Raw genomic sequence first — 26140 nt, 5'->3', positions numbered from 1 at the left:
CAGAGGCCGCTGCTCTGCATCTTTCCAGTGCAGGTCATGGGGAGCTCACAGGCATCAGCCCTCACAGGTGTGTTCATTTTGTCAAAGGCCAGGGCGACCTCAGCGACAGGCACTCAGAGCCAGCAGCGGGGCACATCTTCTCTCAAAACACCCAGGAATACAAGGCCAGCAGCAATGGTAATTTTCAAAGACCATGGCTTCTGGAAACAGCGGTTCCCAAGGAAAACATTGCAGTATGATTATTTATCCTCCAAACTGAATATGTCACTGAGTCCCTTTCACCCCATTCTGCGCGATGACATCAAGTGGAAATGGTACGCCTTTGGCAGGCAAGAGCCAGGAAGCACAACTGAGACTGAGCTTTCTTCAGCGGAAGTTTCTCCGTGGCGGGTTCAGGCGCTCCCTACAGATGCAGCGTCAGCATCCCGGGGTGGTCCTGGCGCGCCCGCCCAGCTGAGCCAGACACGCCCTAGGGCCAGCGGCCACCGGGAGCCACAAAAAGGACACACAAAAGACTAGAACTGCCATTTCACCAAAGCAGATACACAAACGGCCATTAAGCCCATGAAAACATATTCAATGTTATTAGCCATTATGGAAATTCAACTCAAAATCAGAATGAGATATATTTCAAAATCACCAGATGACTAGAATTTGAAAAAAAAAAAAAAGAGAGAGAAAATAAGATTTGGTGAGGACATAAAAAATAGTAACCCTTACACTTTACAGTGGGAATGTAAAAAACTGCGGCCATGGTGGAAAACAGTTTGGTGGTTCCTCAATAAGTTAAGCATAAAATTACCATATGGCTCAGCAACTCCATTACTAGGTATATACCCAAAAGAATGGAGAACACCTGTTCAAACAACAACTGGTATAAGAATGTTCACAGCAGCACTAAACAATAGTCAAAACGTAGAAACAACCCAAATATCCACCAACAGATGACTAGGTAAACAAAATGTAGTATATCCATACAATGGATGATATTCAGCCATAAAAAGGAATGAGGTACTGATACATGTTACAACACGGATGAATCTTAGAAAGATTATATTAACTGGAGGAAGCCAGACACAAAAGACTATGTATTCTATGATTTCATTTATAGAAAATGCCCAAAATAGGCAAACCCATTGAGACAGAAAGCAGATTAGTGGTTGCAAAGGGCTGAGGAAGGACAGGAGGAATTTGAAGTGGCTGGTTAACAATTATAGGGTTTCCTTTTGGAGTGATGAAGTGTTACAGAATTAAACAGTGGTGACAGTTGCACAACATTGTACATGTACTAAATGTCACTGAATTGTGGTAGACTTTAAAATGGTGACGTTTATATGATATGTATTTTTTTCACAAGTGAAAAAAATGAACTTCGGAAGAACGACTTCAGGTGAGGAACATGGGGAGACTAAGGCAGCTAGTGGGTACAGGAGGTATGGGCAGAAATGAGTCCCAGAAGGACAAGCTAAAGACAGTGTGGATCCAGGAGTTAAGTCACGCATGTACCCCCACTCCCTCAGCGAACTGGTGTTGGCCATGCCGCCCCTTTATGCAAGACACTTCCAGGTTAAGTCTACTTACACTTCTAGGCTCTGGGCCAACTCCCACTCACTATCTGGTCTTTCTACCTACAAAAATTGTGCTGCTTTCTTCTCCTCCACCTACTCTACATTCTGGTTCCTTGTCACCAAAAGCCTCTCTGCAAAGCACACACTGCACTTTCTTCCTTTCCTCAGAACATAGGACCCTTCCTATTTGAAGATGTTAGTACAGTCTTCTCCTCAAAAAAACAAGCAAGTGAAGAAAAAAAACAGACGGGAGGGCACAAGTATGACAGATATTGGGAGTTATAAGGATTTAAGCAACTTTTAAATGCGCTCATAATAGTTGTTTGCTGCTTTAATTCTTATGTATTTGAGAAAGCACTTATTGAGCACACACTATATTTTATGTTGCAAAAACCAGCAGGTCACATCACTACTCCTCTCAAAACCCTTTAGTGGCTTCCCACATCACTCAGAATACATTTCAAAACATTTGTCCTGGGTACAAGGCTTGAGCGACCTCTCACCTCATGTCTCTCCACTCTCCCGCATCCTTTCAGAGTTCTGCCATACCAGCCTCTTTACTGGTCTTCCAACTCACCACGAGTTCTCCCAGCTCAGTGCCTCTGCATTCACTTTCCTTCTGCCTGAAACTCTTTCCCCGGCTATCTGCATGGCTCACTTTGTCATTTCCCTCAAGGCTCAGCTCAAAGGTCACCTTCTGAGGCTTGCACTAACTACTCTACCAAAAATGGAATTTCCCACTCATCCATCCACTGTCTCCCATCATCATCCCTTACTCTTTTTCCCCTCACAGAACTCATCACCACTAAGACGTCATGGTTGTTGGTTTGTTGCATGTGTTCCCACTGGAGTGTAAGTTCCACAGGGGAAGGGTTTTGTTCACTGTTATGTCTCCCCATCTAAATACTGCCCAGTATAGAGCAGGGGCTCCTCCATAAATATTTGGTGAATGAATAAATGGCACATCTAATAAGAAAACTTTTGCTTTAATTACTGACTTTGCTGAGTGCTTACATGGGGCAGATGCTGTGTGCTAAATTCTTATATGTGGGACATCTCACTTAATCCTCAGAGTAACTCTACAAAGTATCATAACCCTTATTATTAAGCTATATACTCACATGTGAGAAATAAGACACAGGCAGGCTAAAGCAACGTGCCTACAATCAAGAATTAAGTGGGTCTTATCCAACGGACATAGGAATCAACTTGAAAGAGTTTCCATTAGCCAAAGATGGGATAACTTGAGCAAGAAGAATAATGACTACAACTGATTAAATAGTTTATAGTCACAATATACAAATAAACAAAAATTATTTGGTCTCCTTTGGAGATTTCTAGAGTGTCAGTTCACTATTCTGAAATTGCTAAATAAAAGGACAGAATCAAGCATTTATTTTTGTTTCCTGTACAAACTACATTTCAGGATAACCAAGTAGGAAGAGAAAGTTCTTAATAAATTTCCAGACAACAAATGTCAAAGGAATGAGAGAATATTGTTAAACTGCCATTTTTTCAAGCCCTAATGAAGTCACAGATGTGGGCAATGATCATGAGTGGATGGTAAGGCCAGTTGATCACAGGTTGATGGGGAACTTTATAATGGGCAGATCAGGTTGATATGACTAAAGGAAAGACAACCAGACCTAATGAGTTTTATGACGTGATGTATTAGAAAGTACACAGTGCCACCTAGAAAAGATTCTTGCTAAAAGAATTGAACCTGAGTCTCATCAAACCTCTAGGTTTACCACTTCATAGGAAGAATGAAGTATAGAAGAATATGTTAAAAAATACCATGAGGAGGCAATCAGCCAAATACAAACTGTAGGACATTCCATAGAACAGATGAGCTGGTTTCTTCAACTAATAAATGTATGACAAGTAGGAAGGAAGGGATATTCTCACAAACTGAGAAAGACTTAGGAGTCATCATAATCAAGTATAGTATGAAAACTTTGCTTGGATCCCTATTTCAAACCCAACTGTAAAAGATACTTGTGAAGCAACTGAAATTAGGTTGCATATGATAGTAAGAAATTATTGCTAAGTTAGTTAAATATGGTTATATCCGTATCTGTTACAGATTCATACAGAAATATTTACAGGTAAATTGAAATTTGCCTTAAAGTATATTCCAACAAAAAGGGGCAAAAAGGCAAAGGAAGATGGAATAGAAGAAACAAGATTACCAAAATGTTAGTTTTAAAGTTTTTTTTTAAGTTTTCCTCTCCTCTACATGCACTTTAGCAAGTTAGATTTGCTGGTGGGTCTTAGTATTTCTTTCTAAATTGATGAGATTATATCTTCAGTTAATTTTTTTCAAAACATCTGACTTATTTTCTTAATATTTGCATGTTTAAAATTTTCTTTTTATCAGCATGCATGTATAATTTACCTAAAATTTTGGGGTTTTTCTCTCAAAATTCTGAAGATATGGCTCCATAGTCTTCTGGCACTTAGAAGACATTTGAAGCCAGACCAATTTTGGCTCACAAAACCCTCTAGAATTCTCAGTTCTTAACACATTATTGAAACTGTTTGTTGTCACTACCACACCACTACCCTGTTCAAGAGCTGAGTTCCTTGAAAGAGGGGATGTGCTCTTTACCAAAGTATCTCTAGCTCCTAATTCAACTGGCATATGATAGACACTCCATAAGTGTAAGTGAATGTTGCAATGCCAAACGGATACCTCCCAGTATGTGTCTGGAAGTGTGTTTCTTCTTATAATTATATTTGGAACATACTGTATCTTTTACCTGCATGGTAAGATTTCACAGAAAACTAAGGGAGTCTATATACATTCTTCCTTCATTTTATCCTTTTGTACACTCAGGTCTTTACAGACTTGTTTCTTCCCTTGTATTCTACTGATATGGTTCCTCCCAGGCACCTTTTTTTAAAGGCCTTTGACTTCTCTGTAGCATTTGACACCGTTGAAAACACCTTCTTTTTTCTTGAAACACTCTATGAACAGACTGCCAGGCCCCAGGTACCTCAACAACAGCTCATTAAGAAATTCAGATGGGAAATTTCTTTTTTATTCTTTTTCTTTTTCTTGAGACAAGGTCTTTCTCTGTCACCCAGGTTGCAGTGTAGTGGCATAATCACAGCTCACTGCAACCTTGACCCCCCCAGGCTCAAGCAATCCTCCCACCTCAGACTCCCGAGTAGCTGGAACTATAGGCACACATCACATTGCCCAGCTAATATATAATAATAATCTATAATACATACAAAATATATGTAATCTATGTTACACATATGATAAAATATATGTAATCTATGTTACACATATGATAAAATATATGTAATCTATGTTGCATATATTACTATATATGTAACATGTAATATGTGTAATACATAATATATGTAGTATGTATGTAATTATATATGTAATATATGGTATATATATGTTATAATATATAATATGTTATATATATTAGCTGGGCAATGTGATGTGTGCCTATAGTATTATATGTAATATATATTATTATATATTATATATTTTATATGATATATACACACACACACACACACACACACACACACAGTGGGGAGAGAGAGAGAGAGAGAGAGAAGATATGGGGTTTCGTCATGTTGCCCAGGCTGGTCCCAAACTCCTGGGCTTAAGCCATCTTCCTCCCAAGTAGCACGAGCCACCACGCTTGACTAATCTTTCTTCTTGTTTTGTAGAGATGGGGTTTCACCGCGTTGATCAGGATTATAGGCATGAGCTACCCCACCCAGCCTATACATATTAATATTAAATAACTATATGTTTTGGTTTATATCTATGCCTCATTTTCTTAACACCAAAGTCTAACAATAGACATAAAGGTCGAAGTCTAGATCTCATGTATTTTTTTTAAATCTTCAGTTTGTTGCTTGAACACAATAAACAACAAATAAACATCTGTTTACTACCCAACTAATCTTTACATTGATCATAACTGCTTTGCCTACATAAGCACTGTAACATAGCATGGACCTATAGAATATGTTCTTCCCTTATTCTCAAAATGCTTTTCCAGTCACTCAGGTGATATAAAATTAGTTTAGGTGTGCCACCTAGTGGTATTTTAAGGAAGTATTTTAAAGGAGTGCTAGTTTACCACTCATCCACCATTCTAACCCAGGCTAGAAAGAAATTGAAGGTTGTTGATAATCTGAAAATACCATTATAATTAGTAGCATAAATCCTCTCCATCACAATTTGAAGCAAAGTCATTAGTTCAAAAAAAGAAAACCTTTTGATTTGAGGCCTTTTACAAATTTGATTAACCAGACTCCAGTGATTGATTTAATTTCATTTCCTGGTTGGCTATTAATTGAAAACTTGCTTGGTTTCTATCTCCAATATAGATTATATTAAATCACTGACAATCACCAATTATAATTATGTGGCATCACAGAAAAAGAAGTGAAAAAATGCTTCTCACCCCAGGCCATGCATTACAGTCACCTGGAGAGATTAAAATAACTTTGTGAAGGTCTGAGGTGGGACCCAAACATTCAAAAGGCCCTGGATGAATCAAATGTGCAGCCAGGATTGGGAGCCTGGCCAGTGGTATAAGAGATGGGGTTGAATCATGAGTGGTCTTTCCCCCACAAGAAAAAAAAAACAGTAACACAAGATTATTGAGCTGTGATTTATCTCTTTTTTAATCAAAAAATATAGAACTAAAGAAACTCCAGTAGGATAAGATTTTAGTTATTAGGTTTTACTTTAATAAATGTTTTGCTTTATTTCTTCTATTTATCCTTTTCGTGGAGGTGCCATTAGATTTAAAAATAGCCGAAAGCCTAAATCACAGGCTAAAGATGTCATTTGGACGTGGTATTTCAATCAGAATTTTTTTTAAAACTTCACCTTTGAGGACCCTAAAAAGAGATCATCTTCTAGCCCAGTAGTCAAGTCCATTCCATTTGTAGGGTCCTTTTCAACCCTAGAGACTTCTGGGACATGAGGTCAATTCCAGCCCAGCCTTAGCTATTTGGATTCACTCAACACATAGGGAGGAGCTTCAGGAACATTGTCACAACAGAATTCTTAAGCTTAGTGGGAGATTTGCTGGTGTTCATCTTATACTCCATAACTTACATTTGATATAAATATATTCTGTGGTATATATCAAATATTTCATACTCTTAAAAAAGGAAAGAACAGCTCTAAACCCTAGAATGATGCTAAAAGTTTAATTCCTTCAAGTAGGACACATTCAAGGAGCAACCAGATCTTCCAAAACTGCTGTAGATGACAATGTTTCTCTCTAGGCTGCCCTAGGCAGGATCAGAACTCAAGTATCTCTAGAGTTAGAACGCTGGTTCAACCATATTGGTCTATATTCCCCTGTTCATCCTTTCTTAAAATTAAGAAATAAATAATAAAGTGTATTTTGATCAACAAGAAAAACCTAGTCACCTTAAGCAACACATGGGAGAATCAGTCCACCATGGGCCAAGTCTTCCTGAACCACCTTGTTGGGTAGGATGAGGTCACAGGCCCTGACTGCTCTTTAGCTGGGTCATTTCCCAGAGTTGCGTTTGCAGTAAACAACCTTGAGGGATGAGGTACCATCTCCTTCCAGTCAAAGAGCAGACTTGCTCATCACTCATGATGAAAGTGAGAGTCCACAAGCTCAATGTTCCTCAGCTATGTTACAAACCCAAAGCATCCATCCCAGTATCCAGCGAGGCTCTCCTTCATCTCCTCTATGGGACTTGGAGTGTGTGCTGCTTTCTGTGCTATGAGTAATAAAGTCTTCTGTCAGCATAAATAACAGGCTAATTTATTACAGCAGTCCCCTCTTATCCATAGTTTCATTTTTCACAGTTTGAGTTACCCATGGTCAACCTCAGTCTGAAAATATTAAATGGAAAATTTCAGAAATAAACAATTCATAATTTTTAAATTATCCATCATTCTGAGTAATGTGATAAAATCTCCCACCATTCCAGCTGGGACATGAATCATTACCTTGTCTAGTGTAGCCAAGCTGTACACACTACCTGCCTGTTAGTCACCTAGTAGCCATCACAGTTATCAGATCAGCTGTCACATTATCACAGTGGCTAGTGTTCAGGTAACCCTTGTTTTACTTAACCATAGCCCCAAAGTGCAAGAGTAGTGATGCTGGCAATTTGGATATACCAAAGAGAAGCAATAAAGTGCTTCCTTTAAGTGAAAGAGTGAAAGTTCTCAATAAGAAAAAAAAAAAACATATGCCAAGGTTATTAAGATCTATAGTACAATAAGGTATTTTGAGAAGGAGAGAACATACACAAAACTTTTATTATAGTATATTGTTATAATTATTCTATTTTTATTATTAATTATTGTTAATCTCTTACTATGGCTAATTTATAAATTAAACTTTATCACAAGTATGTATGTACTGGGAAAACCATAGTGTACATAGACTTCAGTAATATCCATGATTTCAGGTATCCACTGGGGATCTTGGACCATATCCCCCACAGATAAGGAGGACTACTGTTGTTTGCAAGTAGCACAAAATCCCAGACACTTTACATGCCCTGATAGTTTTGGTGGCAAACGTGAGATGCTCGTAGAGATATCTGACTTTCTGGAAAAGGAGGGACAAAGGCCCTGGTTGGCTGTATTACAGGACGTGAGAAAATTCCTGGAGATCTGGTAGTAAATGATCTTGCCTAGATGGTGATAAGGATGGGAAAGTGGAATAAGGGTTCCTCACTGTCCTATGTGTTAAATGCGGTTGAACAACAAAAGGTAGGTTTGAAACAAGGTGTCCTAATGGTGCTTGGGCTGTGTCATGCTCCCTTCTGGGGTGGGAGAAGGGAAGATGTTATCATGACAATGGGGCAGTAAGTCCCATGCTCCAGCCAAAAAACAGCACAACGTGGCTATGGCTGCTGAATCTAGGGGTCCCCAAAGCTGAAATAAATGGTGTCAGCAATGAGGGTAGGGAACTATGGGTAGACTAAAAGCATCAGAAACTTGTTTATTGAGCCCAGTGGCAGGTGGCCACTTGAAACTCAAAGTAAATACAAAGCCTTGCTTACTGGCACTGAGCTGCTGTCTCCCTCCAGTCCCCTATCCCTCCCCTGCCTCTCCTCCAACTTCTGCTGCTTTAGGGAAGTATGCTGGGGAACTTCAGGGAAGCGGGGGACTCAAACTTTTATGGCTCTGTTGGACTGGACACAGGTGCCAAAGTCTACTTGGTCTCAGGGAAGGCAAGTATGCTAAGCACTGGGGTAGCCCAGAGCTCCACAGACTGCAAGGCTGTGCAGTGGCACCAGCAAAGGCTGAAATAATGATGGCTCTGAGTGGCAGTTCTCTCCAGAGTCCAGAGAACACAGGAGAGGAAGCAGCACCCATTCTGGGACAAGGAGCCAAAGGACAAAAAGCCCTCCCTGCCCCTTTCCCCTAGCTGAAGACAGCATAATCTCTTGAAACTATTACAACCACCCTTGAAGTAACTATGTTAAACTCTTTGGTCTCTGTTCTTTTATTGTTATTGTTTTGGTTTTTTGAGACAGGGTCTTGCTCTGTCACCCAGGCTAGAGTACAGTGGCATGACCACGGCTCACTGCAGCCTTGACCTTCCTGGGCTCAAGCAATCCTCACACCTCAGAGTCCTGTGTAGCTGGGACTGTAGTTGTGTAACACCATGACTGGCTAATTTTTTTAATTTTTTAAATGGAGATGGAGTCTCACTATGTTGCCCAGGGTGTTCTTGGGCTCCAGTAATCTTCCTGCCTTGGTCTCCCAGTGTGCTGGGATTACAGGCGTGATTAGGCGTGAGTCATCATGCTTGGCCACATGTGTGTTGTGACTGGAGGGGGTGGGGAAGTAACTGAATTCAACTGACAGAGTGTGAGCAAACTTCACAGTGAGTAAAAAAAATTAAAGGGACCTTTAGCCAATGCAAGATACTGTGATGTGTGTCAACATTCTCCCTCCCCACTACATACATATGTACAATGACACTGATGTATTACGTGCTTGTATTATAAAACTCACAGTAACCAAAACAGACTCCCCAGTCAGGGATTCCCAGACCCCTTCCAGGTGGTCTAATAGAAACAGAATCCCAGGGAGAAAAAGAAAATCACTCTCAAGCTCGAGAGTGCCCAATACAGCAGCACCACCTGCTGGGCACAGGCACCAAATACATCCTATATTAGTTTGCTGGTGCTGCCATAACAAAGGACCACAAACTGGACGGCTTAAGCAACAGAAATATATTGTCTCTGTTCTGAAGGGGAAAAATCTAAAGTCAAGGTGTCTACAAAGCTTTTTCCTTACTAAGGCTGTGAGAGAAGCATCTGTTCCAGGCCCCTTCCTTGGCTTGTAAACAGCTGTCTTCATATTCACATTGTATGCTCCCGGTATGAATAGTCCAGTATGAATTGTATGGTCTTGTGTCCAAATTTCTTCTTCTCATAAAGCCATCAGTCACACTGAATTAGGGCCCATTCTAACCACCTCATTTTAACTTGATTACCTCTGTAAAGACCCTATCTCCAAACAAGATCACATTCTGAAGTACTAGAGGTTAAGGCTTCAACATACGAATTTGGAGAGGGAGGACACATTTCAACCCATAACACACCCCTTTCAAAAACGGGAAGCAATCAGTGGCCTGCTGCTGAGCTCTTCTTAAAAATGAACTCTTGACCCACGGAGGCTTGTAACTCCCAGGTCTGACATCTCCATTTGGGGTGGGTCAACCAGGACACAACAACTACGAGGAAAGTAGCTCCAACCCTCTCCCCCTGCCACAACCCACCCCTTGCTCATGGCCCACTGTAAAAGCAGTAGATTCCCTAACCTCAACGCTGCTCAACTGTGACACAAATCCACTGAGTGCACAGCACTCATTTCGCCCATGCCCATCTTTGTCACCTCGGTGAGTTTTGGAGGACATGGGGAATTAACACCACCACACTCATGCTGCTTGCTGTGCTGTGAGTAAAAAAGTCCTCTGACTCTGATGTCGGTGTCTCCAGTCTTCTGTAATAGGCTAACTTGTTAGCTTGCAAGTAAGGTAAAATCCCAGACCCTTCACAGACCCTGACTTCACGGGGACCAACATATGAGTAAAAACCCTGTAGTTTCCACAGGTCTTTGACAAGGACATGCTAAACATTGGACACCTGGCTGATTTGTAAACCTGATACTTGGTCTCCCCTTGGTCACTGCTCTGTTACAATAATTCAGTTGTCCATTCTTTCAATTGCATAATCCAGGATAATCTCCCCATCTCAAACATCATCTTTGGGGACAGGGAGCATTATTCTACGTACCACATACTCTAAGCAGTTATCTCTTCCTACAGAATGGAAATTTTTACACAAATTTATCTGGATTGGAGATTTAAATTAGCCCGTTCACCAAATAATTAGTAATCCATTTTATCTTGGTTTTGAGGATGCAGCCCCAAGAACATTTTATTTTGGGGGGTCAAAGGGAATGTAGGGCTGGAGCACATGTGGTAGAAACTTTAAACATTATAACAACAAAATAGCTTAATTATTTTAAAACATACCTGAAGTCGAGCACTCATAAGCATGAACTCCTTTTGATTTTTCATGCTTTCATTCATAGATTTTGAAAATATAAACCCCATTTTGACCTAAAATGTAAAAAAAGCAAGGAGACTTATAATAATATACTACATGCATTCTTGTATGCTCCACTTTGAGTTACATTGGGCTTATGACAAAGTAAAAAAAAAAGTAAACTTTCTGACCTAGGAACACAGTGTGGATGCTAGTCCTTGCTCCTAACTGGCTGTCTCACCTCAGGCATACTTAACAATTCTGGCCATCATTTTACTCACCCAACACCAACTGATTGAACTAGGTAATTTCCAAAATCTTATCCCTACACTATAAGTATATGGCTGTTTCCTGATTTTTCTTCCCACCATAAATCTTGAAGACCTGAATTCTTGAAGAAAAAAACAACTCTCTTTTTTTGTGAGGGGCAGGGTGGATACCATCCATCTTCTTACCTCTGTACAATTAGGCAACAGAACCTTTGCATCTGAGGAGGGGTGATTAAGAAGATGCCTTGTGCATCTTGAGAACATATTTCTTTGTGCTCTTGCATTTGCATTTTAAGAAGATTGAGCTGTCTCAAGGTCAGATCAGTTATTCTTCCTGTCATCCCACCACACAATCCCTGTCCCTCTCCTACATGCCCCTTATTTCCATCCACCCACTGCTGACTGTCTTAGCCATCCTCCTCCAGCTTCACTCTCATTCTCTCCAAGATACTATGTACTAAAGTTCTCAAAAATGGAAAAACATACGGACACTTAAATGTCCTGGAAAATGTACTTTTTAGATGAATGCACAGTAGTATCTATCTTACTTAAGTTTTTAAGTGGGCTGTCAACTCTACACGGGACAGAACTCCAATTCTTGTTCTTAATCCAACTGGGTGGTGGGTACAGAAGACCTTGAGTTAGTTGGTTGCATTTCAGAATATTGCAAAACTCGGGAAAGTTACAACTGCTCTACCCTTCTCAACAATGTTGCTGATACCTTTTCTCTTTAACAGGCTGTTGAGTAGGGTTGTGAACCTCAGGTGAGAATGGCCAGTCTTAATTCATTATAGCCAGGATTCACAAGTATTCTGTGGGAAGCCCTGCTAATGGGGTTCCAGGTGAGTGGGAACTGCAAGCAAGACTTCAGTGACTTCCTTGTATTCTGGCCAAGGATGCACCCTGGAGTTTCAGGGCTGTGTGCCAGAGTCAGCTTCAAAGCTGAGCACAGGATACCAAACCACTTACCAGGATGACGAGGCACAATGCTGAACAGGCCTGAGGTGGTGAGATTTCCCTCCCCCTCTGCCACAGTGCCACTCCAGCACCCTGTGACCAGAGTTAGAGGCCACTCACTGACAGCAGGGCGATTTGGCAGTTCTTTCCTTTCTCCAAACGCTAACAGTCCCATGTGACTCATCTCTAATAGCAGACCAGAACCTGCCTGAGGTTAGGAGCGAGATATTAGCCATCTTGACAGTCTCCATCGTGTCTACTTCCCCTAAATGTTTGCACAAAGCATGAGAGATAAAAGAAAAACTGTGGCTCAGGCCACTTGCCATTACTTATTTTTCTTCTGAACATAGGAGTGGATGACTAAATTTTTACACCTGCTGCAAACATTTATTAAAAAAAAAAACTGTACTCTAGTACTATTCCTCCACATACCCTGTATATCACAGAACTGTGTCCTTTAAAGTGCTCCTGTTTGTAAGGGGTTAGGATCTCCCCTGAAAAGAGAGAGAGTCCTCATGTCAATCATCTGGGAAAGAAACACTGTCTAGGAAGTTAGTATTTAGACTTACCACTTTCTGGGCCTTGCTCTCTTGGGTCTGGACTTGTAGTCTGAATGTGTTACAGGACGCTCCCAGGTAGAAAGGTTAAAGGTGGAAACCAAGCAGGAAGAAGAGCTTCCTTATGGAAACCACACCTGAGAATAAATGCACCACACCTTGTAAATTTCACCCTGGAGTTCAGAATTTTCAACATCCTCTCCTTTCCCAACTTCCCCATTCCTGACAAAGTCATTTCCCAAAGTCTGGGAATATTCCCTAGGGTGTCCAGAACACTTTCAGCTATCTCCTTTTGCTCACAAAATATATATCAGAAAATAAGCAAAAGTTGACCTTGCAATACAGATAACTTTGATTTCACTCACTTGTATAAGGCAAGTCTTTTAAAAACTAACACTTTTTAGCATGGGTAAAAAATGTCTTGCTACTTATACAATTTTAAATATCACTGTGTCTCAGAGAGATGTTTTGCAGAGAATGCCGATTTCAATCCCTCTGCCTTCATTTTCCCTCTGATTCCTACTCACATCTTGGAAGGGGTCTTTAATGCTTCAGCCCTGCCTCTCAGGTGAACTATAGATTACTATGAGAAGGTGTATTTTTGGGGAGAAGTGGGGGCTGCAAGTTCCAGACAGCCTTTCTTCCAGTCACCCGTGAGTGCCTGGATTTGATTTTACTTGGGAGGACAAAAAGGATTAACTGCATGAATTCTGTCATCGGGATTACTGCGCTGACTTATTTCCTGATCAGATGACACGTTGCCTGAATGTGTGACTGATCATCTCACCACAATCATTTTCAATAAATATTTGCATTCCATTCAAACTAAGCCACATCCCCCTGCAAATTCCAGCCCAGAGCCCACAGCTTCCGGAGGTTTTCTGTAATTAACACCACCCTCGCTCCCTGAGGCCAATTACTGTAATTTAGGTATTCCCCGCAATGGTGTGCTGATTTCTGTTGACACCACTCTGCCTGTTTTTCTCAACTCTATTTTAAAGCTACGGAGAGATCCGGAGTCCACGCCAGGCGACAAGAACGCGCCCTAATGGAACGAGGTTGGCAATACCTATCAGCACCAGGGGCAGTGCGAGAGCCAAGGGCAGGCGCTCACGAGGAAAGGGCGCCCAGCGCGGCCTGGCAAGCTCGGAGCCCAGGAGATCGCGCTGACTGACATGGCCGGACTGACCCTTCTCCCCACTCTGCGGCGGTGTTCACTCACTGGGCGGCGCTGGTTCCGGGACCAGGCGACCGGTGCAGAGGCCTCCAGGCCCGGGCTCCTTTAGCCCGCGGCAGGGAGCGGGCCTCGCTCCGCCCAGCGTCGGGATTGGCGCCGAGCCACAGTAGATGACGCGCCTCAGCCAAATTCGCGCAGCCCTCGGCTTCTTTAAAGGGCCAGCACGTCCGCCAGAAGCAGGGTGTGTCCTTCCGGGCCAGGCTCAGTGTTACCGGAGGTGGGAGGGGAAGGTCAAAAGAGGCAAATTCAAAACCGCGGCGACTCAGCTGCCAGATTTTTGAGATAAGGCAGAGGAAGCGGAGTGGAATTCTCAATTAAAGGCCTCTGTCCCCTCATCTGTTAAACTGCCACTCTTAAAGAGGCATAAAGACAAGACAGAAACGAAAAAGAACAGAATTGACCGAAATTACCCATTCTCTTTTGAACAGAGCCGTCTTTCTCCCCTGCTGCTCTGAGAGATGTCAATCTTGTCTCAGCCTCACCAGCAATTTCCATCTTGAATAACCCAAGTCTCCCAGCCTGAGAGAATACTTGAATCATTGGCACTCTGTTCTTTGCTACCAAATGGCTTGGAAAAATAGCATGAACGTCACCAGTCTCTGGCCTTCAGGAAAGTCCCCGCTGACCACCACAGCGGTGGGAAGGCGTCTAACTTCCTCCAGGCTCAGCGTGTGAGTGAACACCGCCCTGACCTCCTGGGCGCGTCTTGCTGCTCTCAACAGCAGCCCTCAGGATTCTGGAGCCTGGGTCCCACATTCCGGATACCATTTGTTGAATGGCTGGATGGGGAAATTACAACAGCACCCTCATTTCCAGTCGTGGGAATGGTTGGGTTACCAGGAGGTTTGACACTCTTTAAGGGAGATTAACAACTGATGCAAGAAGTAGGGAATCGTGTTTGAGTGCACAGACTAACATAAACACACTTACCTTCAATTTCTAGCTCTGCCACTGTCACTGTGACTTTATTACCTCTGCAATAGGACTAAAGCCATCTAATTTATTGGATTGTGAGGACTAAAGATAATATATGTAAGCACTTAGCACAGTGTCTGGCACATAGTTCGCCTTCAATAAACAGTAGTAACCAGTAACAGCGGGGAGCTGTTACTAACTCTAGGGCTGAGGGGAAGGGGGAAGGAAGCAGTTACTAAAATCAGGCCAGAGTGGTAGCTGTGGCTGTAGGAGAGAGTAACCAACTGGAACTGTGTTGTTCAGTAGGGGAAAGCCAGCAATGCCAACTTTTCACCAAGTAAGGTGAGATTCTATAGTTGTAGCCAATGCTGACCCGTCAGCCCAAAGCAGGGACAGAGTGGAGAAGACCCACCTCTCTGTTCTCGCAGCTCTGATATCCAGCTGGGGTCTTCCATTGGCTGATCCACCAGAAAGCCAGAAGACAATGGAGCTAGGTCTGTGTAGTCTGTAGAGGTCAGCCTCCTAGGCACAGTGCCTGGAGGGATAAATAGAAAATATCCAGCACACTGTTTCTACAACCTTGGGTTTATTGTGTTTGGAAGCCTAGATCCAAAGAAAGGAATGGTTCCACTAGAAGACCCAGTCACTGAATTGAATTGAATTTCAATTCACTGATTGGAAAGCTGAAACTGCCCTCTGGTCATTTTGATTCCTCACAGCGATAGAATGGTATGATTGATCCCAATTACCAAAAGGAAATTGGGTTACATCTATATATTGAGGGCAAGAAGAACTATGCGTGACACCTGGAGATTCACTGGGCATTTCTTAATACTGCCATGTGCCATAATAATGATTATCAGATAACTGAAGTAATGCAGAAATTTCAGATCATGCAGAAATTAAATTGTTGAAGCATACCAGATAAAAAATCCTGATCTACCTAGGTGTTGGCATAGGGCAGGGGAAATGTAAGTAAATGCGTAGGAAGCTATGATTATTAATTTTAGCCTTGCAACAAGCTCTAGAGGCAGGAATTATAGCAGCTCTCCATCTAAAATGTTAATTACTTCTTCCCTGACCCTCTTTTCCTATTACCCTGCATAAAGAGTACAATTTAGTTTCTAGATGAGAATGTACGTGAACTGACATCCCCTCAAGGCAATATGGCGGCTGATGGGGCTTGTTAAAGAAAATCAAAGCTGGACAATAGTTGTAGCAGTAAAAATAGATTTTTATTCAGCAACTTTTGAAATAGGGGGGAAGAGGCCTTGGTAAAGAACTGGGCTCAATTCTGAATACAGTAAGGATAAGTGGGGATTTATAGCCGAGAAGCAGGTTGTGTGGGTGGCAGTGCAGTCTGTGGATGGAAAATTACTAAGAAGAGACATCAAGGGTAGGGGAAATCCTTGCTAAACTAACCTAACAGGATTCTTGCTGAAGGCAGGCCAGGGTATCAGACATCACCTGGGGGCTGGTGGGGGTAAGGAATTTGATCAGATATAGAGGGTGGTCAAATACTCAGGGTGGGAAGATCCTCTCTAAACTGACTTAGGAGGATTCTTGCTAACACTGACTCTGCAAGGATGAACACTGCAGCCCAATGTCAAGATCTAATCAAGGAGATAGCTTAGAGGAGCCTGACAAAAGTTTGGTCGAGGAGAAATCTTGTCACACTCTGTTATTCTCATATGTAAGGGATGAGTTTCTCTTCATCTGAGCAAAGGAAAATTATAAATTCTGGGTGACAAAACAAAGACTGTCTAGGTTTTCTGTTTGCCTTCCATCATATTCATTCTCCTTGCTTCCCTGCCCTGTTCTATACCCGAAAGCTGACCTCTTTGGACGGCACCACCTGGGCACTCCTCAGCTGGTTTCCATTTGGGTTTGGATAGTGGGAGGCATTCAGGGAGATGGGAGGCAGGAGGAAAAAGACATCAGGGTGTGTTTTCTCTGTTCTTTCTCTGGGGCTAAGTATCTGGTGGTGGTTGTGTTTCTTCACAACTGCAGCTCTTGGCAAGTGGTCCCTTCTCCATGGCTCCAGCTCCATGGGCTCTGGAAACACTTTTCTCCCTTACTATGTAGCTTAGAGAGAGCGCAGTCTTCCTGCTGTTGCTAGACTCTGGATGCCTCAACTGGATGGTTCTCTTAACTTAGCCATACTCCTTTAAGTAGTGTCTTCACTAATATCTCTTTAATCAAACCAACTGAGTAAAATTCTGATTCCTGATGGATACACCTTAAACTGAACACACACATTATAAACATTCTTGTATGTATGATGTTGTTCATAATTTTAAAACATAAATGAAAAAAGTGACCATAGAAAAATATGCCCAGGAAATTGAAAAAAAAAGTCTTGGTATAGATATTGGACACATTTTATAAAATGTGGAGTAAGAGGGTTAAAGGAAATTTATTTCAGAATCAAATGGCATATAACTAACTGGTATGTGAATTATTTTCAGTTGTATGAATTTGTGAATATGTATGTGTATATTTTTACACATATATATAAATATGTTTTACATCATCTGGCCTTATAGAATAAGGATTTTTGTGTTGCTACGTTGCTTTCGTATTTACCATTTTTAACAGCTAAAGGATTTTCAATAAGTGTGTATACAACACCTTCCATTGCTGGATATTTCTCAGTATATTTATGTATGTACACATATATGTATATACATATGTATACATATGTGTGTATATGTATATTTACATGTGTGTATACATACACATGTATGTGTGTATACATATGTGTGTATACATATATACATATGTATATGTATACATACATGTGTGTATGCGTATATATGCATACATGTGTATGTGTATATATGTATGTATATGTGTGTATATATATACACATATACATATATACACACATATATGTATGTATACATTGAGTTAAGTAGTATAAATATTTTAGAGAAAATTGATATAAAATCGTCAACTCATTTGATGCCCCCTATCCCAGGACAGTAAAATTGCTCACTATTTCCTTGGACCTCCATAAAGAAGCAGTTTTTCCAAAAATAAAGTGTTTGGAACTTTCAGATGTGCCTAGCGATATCTCCTTTTAACAGAGATGCTTTCACAAGGATTTGAATTTCCCCATTGATCTGGGAACCAGGTTTAGCCAAGAACTTCAGTCTGTGAAGGGCTGCAAATAGTTGCACAGTGTGGGGCTGAGGCTAGAACCTCCTTAATATTAAACCATTCTGGGATGGTGCTTCCCAAGTTCTGGATTTTAACCTTCACTCCAATCCTGGGGCACCTCTGCAACTTAGGTATGACCTGAACACAAGCTTTGTATAAGTCTTCTTTGGACTTCATCCATTCCTCAACAGTGACACCACGTGGCAGTGTAATATAATGACATCAGTGGACTCAGATCCTGTTCTCTCCCTACCTAGAGATTTTTAAAATTGAGATATATAATTCACAACCATAAAATGTGCCACCTTAAAATGTACAATTTAATGGTTTTTAATATATTCAAAAAGGTGTACAACCATCACCACTATCTAATTCCATAACATTTTCTTCTCCCTAGAAAGAAACCTTGTAACCATTAGCAGCCACTCCCCATTCTCCCCATTCCCCCAGTGTCTGCGGACCCCTAACCTAATTTCTGTTTTTATAGATTTGCCTATTCTGGACATTTTATATAAATGGAAGCCTACAATGTATGGCCTTTTGTGTCTGGCTCCTTTTACTTAGCACGATCAAGTTTCATCCAAGTTGTAGCATGTACCAGAACTTGATTTCTTTTTATGTCTGATTAATATTCCAACGTATGGATATACCACATTTAGTTTATCCATTCAAAATTGTGGGGCATTTGGATTGTTCCCATTTTTTTGCTATTATAAATAATGCTGCTAAGTTTTTGTATGAATGTATGTTTTCAATTCTTTTAGGTATATATGTAGAAGTGGAATTGGTGGGTCATATGGTAACTCTGCATTTAACTTTTTGGGGTTGAACAAATACACCGTGCCAGCAGTGAATAAGGATGCTAATTTCACTACACCCTTGCACAATAGTTAAGAGCATAAACACTGGAGCCAGATGTCTGGGTTTGAATCCCAGCTGTGCTATCTCCTAGCTGTGTCCTTTAGACAAGTTACTAAAGCCATGCGCCTCAGTGTCCACATCTCTAAAATAGAGGCAATAATAGTACCTTCCTTATAGGATTGTTGTAAGATTTAAATGAGCTAATATGTGTAATCACAAAAATAGGGTCTGACATTTTTTAAATGGTATATGTTTCACTATTGCTGCTATTTTAATCTTTATTATAATTTTTGTGTTTTGTTAATTTGATAGTTTTAAAAGGTAATGATACAGTTTATTGATGTTTGTTATGAAAAGGAGTAATTGGAGAAGATAAAAATGTAAGGGGTAATAAAGTCAAGGAAGCTTTTTTGAGCTGAAAATGATTATATTTCAGAGTGTAACCTGAATAAAACTGAGGCTTCACATGGCTCAGTCCAAGCATGTAATAGCATTCTAAGAAAACATGAACTGAATGAAAACATAAACTTTGAAGCATGAAGAATAATGAGGGTCTTCACCTTATGCTTTCTTAAGGAGTCCCCGCAAATGTTTCACACAGCATATTGAACAAGAAACTCCTAAAATGTTCTCTAGATATTTCTCTCTTTCCTATTTTTTTCCACTCATAGTAGCCCCTTACATCTATCCTCCTTCTCAACTGTGAGGTCACTACAGCACTATAATAAGCCCCTGTTAACTTCCTTCTCTTGAAACCCATGCAGCTCACATGACCCTATTCTCAGTCTGTGAATCTCAGCCTCCTGCAATACTGTGAAATTCAACTTGGTCTCCTACTCTGAATGTGTATAAAAATAACAGAGAACAGTTCCTGAACTCTGTTATTGTGTTGATCCATAACTCTGTTATGAGTAAAATGATCTACCTTATTATATGTGGTATTATAATATATATTTAGTTTCTGTCACCATTTTCCAGCACACAGCTCCTGAAAGCCTTGCAACTTCCTGAGTGATAGGTGTGCTGGGTATCTTTTGTTCTAGGGGATCTTCGACTCCAGTTCTTGATACAGAGCTCCTGATCCCTTGGAATTTCCTTAGTGATAGGAGCATCTTTTGTTCTCCTGAAGTAACTCTTGGTGGGCTTCTGGAAGGGAGCTGGTCACAAGAATGACCAAGCCATGATTAGAAGCTTGGAACTTTCAGCCCCTACCCCATCCTGTGAAAAGGGAAGAGGGGCCGAAGATTGAGTTAACAATTGCTGATGTGTACATGATGAAGTCCCCATAAAAATCCCTAAATGAGGGGGTTTGGAGAGCTTCTGGAGGTGCTAAATATGGAGGTGCTTGGAAGGTGGCCTATCCAAAGAGGCCATGGAAGCTCTGCACCCCATCCTCCATACTTTGTTCTATGTGCCTCTTCATCTGGCTATTCATCTGTATCCCTTGCAATATCTTTTATATTAATTGATATAATAAACTGGTAAATGTAAGTTAACTGTTTCCCTATGTTCTGTGAGCTGCTCTAGGAAATTAATCAGACCCAAGGAGGGGGTCATGGGGACCCACAATTTAAAGCCAGTCAGTCAAAAGTTCCAGAGGCCTAGACTTTCTATTGGCATCTGAAGTTGGGGCAGCCTCGTGGGACTGAGCCCTTAACCTGTGAGATTTAACTTTAACTTCCTATAGATCATTTCAGAATTGAACTGAATTATAGGACACTCAGCTGGTGTCCACTGGAGAACTGCTTGTTGTGTAGGGAAAAACCCTACACATTTTGGTAACTAGAAATGTTCTGTGCTGAGTTGAGTGTAAGAGTAGGAAAAACAGTTTGTTTTTTCCTGCCCCATTATATATTCCCCCTTCTTTCCAGTTCTTCACAAGAGAGACATAGTATCTCTTTGTGTCACTCAGGGACACACACACAAAAAAACCTGGACGTCAGTCTTCCTTCTTTTCTCCTCCTTCTATGGTAAGCATCCCTAGATGTGCTGGATAGCTTGGCCTAGTGGTGTTGATCAAAGTTCTTCCAAACAAACCTGATAACAGGTAACACATGTGTCAATGTTAGAATGTATTCTTTCCCATGTCAAGTCTCCATCTTCCTCTTGCCATCCAATAACATATGAAAAAGGAAGAGTGAACTGTGTTAAAATGTTTGTAGTCACAGAAGGCATTAATTACCCTTTTAACAAAAACCAAGTACATGAAGGTTATTGCTATTGCCATAGCTATTGGAGTGTGGGAAATACAGGGTGAAGGATACCCAGTGATTTTGCTTGAGACCAACTTTTCTACACTGGAAGTAAAATAAGTCCACCTTTTCCAATCCAAACTTAAGTTAGCCCTTACTGGGTTTGGAGAGACTGCTCATCTCTAGCCCCTGGAACCCCGCCTTGGGAGAGTTGGACTTCATCGAGTAGAAGTATGTCTACATTGTTTCTGACTCCCCAGGAATGTCATTATTCGGTCTTACTCTGAAAATGCTGCCACATCCCTCTTTTGCTTTGTCAGCTCTGATTAGCACGCAATCAGCAAGAATTTCTGGGTTGGCAGCCTTTACTTGGAGTTGTGAAACGTCTATAACTCTAGTCTGTAATTCACACATTTCTGTTTGGCTTGTTCATACACAGGCATGAATTAAACCTATGCTTTTCCATTTCTCTCCACCCTGTCATATTCTGTAAGGAGGTAAAACAGTTCATCTCCAAACAGAGTTCACACACTCACCTAAGTGCTGATGCCTCACCTGATGGCATTTCTCAACCTCTGAGGCTTTCCTTCTTTGTATTTGGTCAAAAGAATGCTTTAACCATAACCCACAGCCCTTCTTGTGAATTTCTCCAAAATAACTGGAGCCTGGTTAATAGCAAACCTCAGGAGCATGACTGTGAAACACTGTCAACATACTGCCACCAATTTCTCCATTTCCAGAAAAGACTGTAATTTTTTCTTTAGAAATCATGACTTTCTTGATTGGTTTAGACTGGTTTCCAGTAGTTCATTTACCAGGAAAGTTTCTGTTTGGTTTTTAGACTTCCTTAATTTAGAGAATGCACATAATATTGAAACTGGCTATAGTATCCTACTTTGGAAAAGCATATTAAATACATACAAGTATATATGTCATGTATATAAATATATACAAATATATATGTAATGTATATAAATATATACAAATATGTGTGTGTGTATCTTCTTTGATTTCCTTTTATCCATTACTACTACTATCCCTCAATAAGTCCTATTAGTTCTACTTCCAAATTATATTTTGAACATGGTCTACAGAAACAGCTCCTAAAGATTTTCCAGTCTCCATGAATGTAAGGCCCCTCTACATTCCATTCTTCATACTACAGCTAGAGTGGTATTTTTCGAACATTCATCAGGCAACTACCCTGCTCTAAATCATCTGGTGGTTTTTCATTGCAAGTAGAATCCAACCTCTCCCCTTAGTCCTCAAGGCTTTTCATGATATGATTTGACCCACCATCCCTCTTCCTCACTGTCTACCCACAATTTTCTTCTTTTCATCCTTAGAACTTGCCAAGCTTGTTCCACCTTTATAGTCTTTGTACCTGTCTCTTCCCCCGGCCAAATATGCTCTTTTGGCAGATCTTTCCATGGTTATCTTCATGGTTCATTTCTCAGATATCACCTCTTATACGTTTCCTGACCACTGTAACTACAGGAACCTCACACCTGGGTACTTTACCATATTGCTCTGACTTGTTTTCTTTTTTCTCTTATAGGACTTTTCAGTATCTGCAATTTTTATTGATTAGTTTCTGTTTGGAACATATCTCTCTCAGAACAGAAAGATCTTGCTGTGCTTTCAAGGAAATGGTGGGGAAAGAAAAAAAAAACTACTTCTCATTCTTTTATGATGAGCCTACAAAAATAAATGGGTTAATTGGGTTCTTGATCCAGTTCACCTTAAGTATGATAACCAAAGGAAATGATTCACAAGGTGACTATTTCCTTTGTGTGACACTCACTTATGTTATTAGTTCTAGGACATTAAATCAAGAAATATTTTCCAGGATCCCCTGAAAGAGTATCTCTCAATTGTAAACTTTACCTTTTATTGGCATTCTGTTGATTTAATGAGATTCTCTAGAATTAAAATATTTACCACAGAGTGTTCCCCAACTCCCACAGCATTTATCCAGGCCATAACTACTTATATCTGGGTTTATGAACTCATTATGGGTAGCGGAAATTGTTGGAGGCCTCATCTTTGTTTTAAAGTACCTGTGGCACAGGATCTGCCCATTGAAGGCAAGAGCTCTTCACCTGCCCAGCTCTTCCCCAGCTCAGGATAGGAAGGAGAGAGACACAGTGTGAGTGAGAGAAGCATCTGATTGTGGGTGTCAGAGGAAGACAGCTGCTACTCTCTGGTCTCCCATACATGTTAATTACCCCTGTCATTTAAACCATTGTTTTGTGTAACAAGAACAAAGTATTCTATTCCACAAAGTCTGTTTGACATGAGACACTTATGGCATGTGAGTCTATGACAACGGTAGGGGCAACAAACGTGAGGGGCTAGATGAGAACAGAGGAAGAGAAATGAGCATTGCATAGGGCAGTGGTTTACAACCCTACACGATCAAAAATAGAACCTGGAGACAAATCTGGATATTGTCTTTATACATAATAAAATACATTTTAAAATATTCAATGCAAACAAAGCAGTTTGTCCGTGTCTTTTGTTTTGAGTCTTTTTAGTATATGCTGCTTTTGAAGATCAAGAACATTTACTGAAAATTGCTCCTTCACCAGGAATTTGCTTACATCTCTTCAGGTCCACTTGTAAGACCTTGAAATCAGTCCTCCTGAGATCAGTACAAATGAGGATCATCTTTCCTGCTTTAGAAGCAAAAGTGGCAAGTAGGGTAGACAGAGGCTGAAGGAAGGGTGGTGTTGATAAATTAGCCAAATTAGATGGAAGAAAGGGAGTTACAGCTGTACTTGCAAAGAACTCTGGGCTCATTTTTTCCTTAAATATTAAATCACTAGTTTTCAAAACTTCAATGTGAACATGACTCACCTGAGGACAATGTTAAAATGTTGACCCCCAAGACCCTGCCCCCAGGTTTGGATCCCAGGCAGAACCCTAGAATCTGTATTTTAAACATTAACCCCAGGTCGAGTGTAATGCAAGTAACCGTCAGAGACACTATGAGAAACAGCACATTGGCAATGATGAATTTATATGTCTAAAAATGAATAGAGTAGGTGTTATATGAATGGGAAGTGGTGGTATTCAGGATGACCAGAGTATCCAGCTCTTCAGCCCTGGCTCCCCACTGCTCTTCTCCTATCTCAGCACTTCTCCATCATTTCGTCCAAATAAAAAAATTCACACAGAGTTTCAGGACTTATCCCCCCACTCATTAGCCATCTGTTTTGCTTTACATATTTTTTTGAGGTGATAAAATTTCTCTTTTTCTAAACACAGCCTGTTTTTCAATCTCCAGATGGTTGATCAATTGTATGGAAAAATGAATGGCTGAAGGGTAGAAACAGGTGGGAAAGATGAACAAAAACACAAATCCTCACATTACTAATATGCAAATCACTGAGCAGCAAGTTGAGCAAATACCCTCAATTCCCATCAACAACTTTAGAGAAAGGCAAATTCCATTTGCCTCACTGTTGATCATTTAGGTCGACCCTGAACACTGCTTTCATAAAACACACAAAAACAAAACACGCATCCCCAGTTCAAAAAATTATTCATAGATCATCCAGTCCATCTAGAAGGATATGATTTAATCCTGGCTACTTAGTAAATTATTTGCCCAAGTTAACTCAGCTAGTTAGTGGTAGATGGCTCTAAAGCCAGTTTTCTTTTTTTGTTTTGTTGTTGTTGTTATTATTATTATTATTATTATTATTTTTTGCAGACCTCAAGAGTCATGATGAACTAGCAGAACATGAAGTTTATGCCCTGGGTTTATTTAGAAAAATAAAACATTAAATGAAAACATCAGAGGGCATTGCAGATAATAGGTCTAAGTATTTTTTCATGAAACTTGTTTGTACATGTGTGTGTCATACACAGACTATACATATGCAGTACCTGTAAACTATATTGCCACATAATGTCTATATTTTCCTAGAGGACACAGTCACCAAAGTTGGGAAGTCACCCAACTTTGGGAACTTTGGGAAGTCACCCAAACTCACAGTCACCAAAATTGCTCTATTCTACTATGTGACCTCAAAAGAGATTTGAAAGAAGGAGCATCTGAGCTGGGTCCAAACCCTACTGCAATTTTATTGAGGCCAAAGAGAACTCCACACTCCTGCCAAATCAAGGCACTGTCAGCCTCAATAATTTCCAAGATAAAAATAAAAATCTGTGATATGATCAGAATGTGAAAATTCTTATTTGGGAAGCAAATGTTATAACCAATGCAAGGGCCATCTCAATATTCATTCATTATGCAGTATTTTGAACTGCAGTTGAAATGAATAAGAAGGAAAGGCAAACAATGAAGAGTTCAATTTCTTAATTTAGAAAAAGAGAAAAAAAAAAAGGAAAAGAAAAGGGAGCACACAGGCACGGTGGCTCAAGCCTGTAATACCAGCACTTTGGTGGATCACTTGAGGTCAGGAGTTCGAGAAAAGGGAGCACCTCGAAGTTCAGCGGTGGATAACACTTAAATAAATTATGACACCATTGTCTGTCATCTTGGGCCCATTCACTAACCCAAAGCTTTCAAAAGGGCTTTCTTAACCCTCACCTAGAATAGGCTTCCCCAGCCTGAATCCCTAGGGTGGCAGAATAGCAGGGACCCTGAGCATTCTTAAAAGATGCAGCTCAGGGTGGGAAGTTCTTTTAATGACAAAGCAAATGAAGTTTCATTATGTCGAGGAACTTTGAGGAAGTCACAGAATCCACGATTTAAAAATATATTTCCTATTATACACCCATACACACACACACACGCACGCACACACACACACACACACCTACTTTCTAGAATAAAAACCAAAGCCATATGGGTCTGCTGTTGACTTTCTATATGTCGTAGAGTTATATCAAGTTAGGT

At 40.6% G+C, this 26140-nt stretch overlaps 1 protein-coding gene across 3 annotated transcripts in view; it reads right to left on the bottom strand.

Annotated features, from left to right (window-relative positions):
- Positions 1–26140, bottom strand: part of PLGRKT (plasminogen receptor with a C-terminal lysine) — a 259215-nt gene that overhangs the window by 61145 nt on the left and 171930 nt on the right. The window contains exons 3-5 of one of the 3 annotated variants that reach the window (XM_025359091.1): positions 15468–15590; positions 12916–13040; positions 11108–11194 (exon numbers count right to left, since the gene is read on the bottom strand). In XM_025359091.1, coding sequence (XP_025214876.1) covers positions 11108–11188 — 81 coding nt within the window. In that variant the 5' untranslated portion in view covers positions 11189–11194; positions 12916–13040; positions 15468–15590. Of the gene's footprint in view, positions 1–11107; positions 11195–12911; positions 13041–14125; positions 14276–15467; positions 15591–26140 lie in introns of those variants that run through there. The other 2 variants (XM_025359089.1, XM_025359090.1) reach the window with 2 other exon arrangements.

This window comes from Theropithecus gelada, chromosome 15, assembly GCF_003255815.1.
Source record: "Theropithecus gelada isolate Dixy chromosome 15, Tgel_1.0, whole genome shotgun sequence".
Classification (NCBI taxonomy): domain Eukaryota; kingdom Metazoa; phylum Chordata; class Mammalia; order Primates; family Cercopithecidae; genus Theropithecus; species Theropithecus gelada.
Note: the sequence above shows the minus strand (reverse complement) of the source record. Positions and strands in the feature narration are given on the sequence as shown.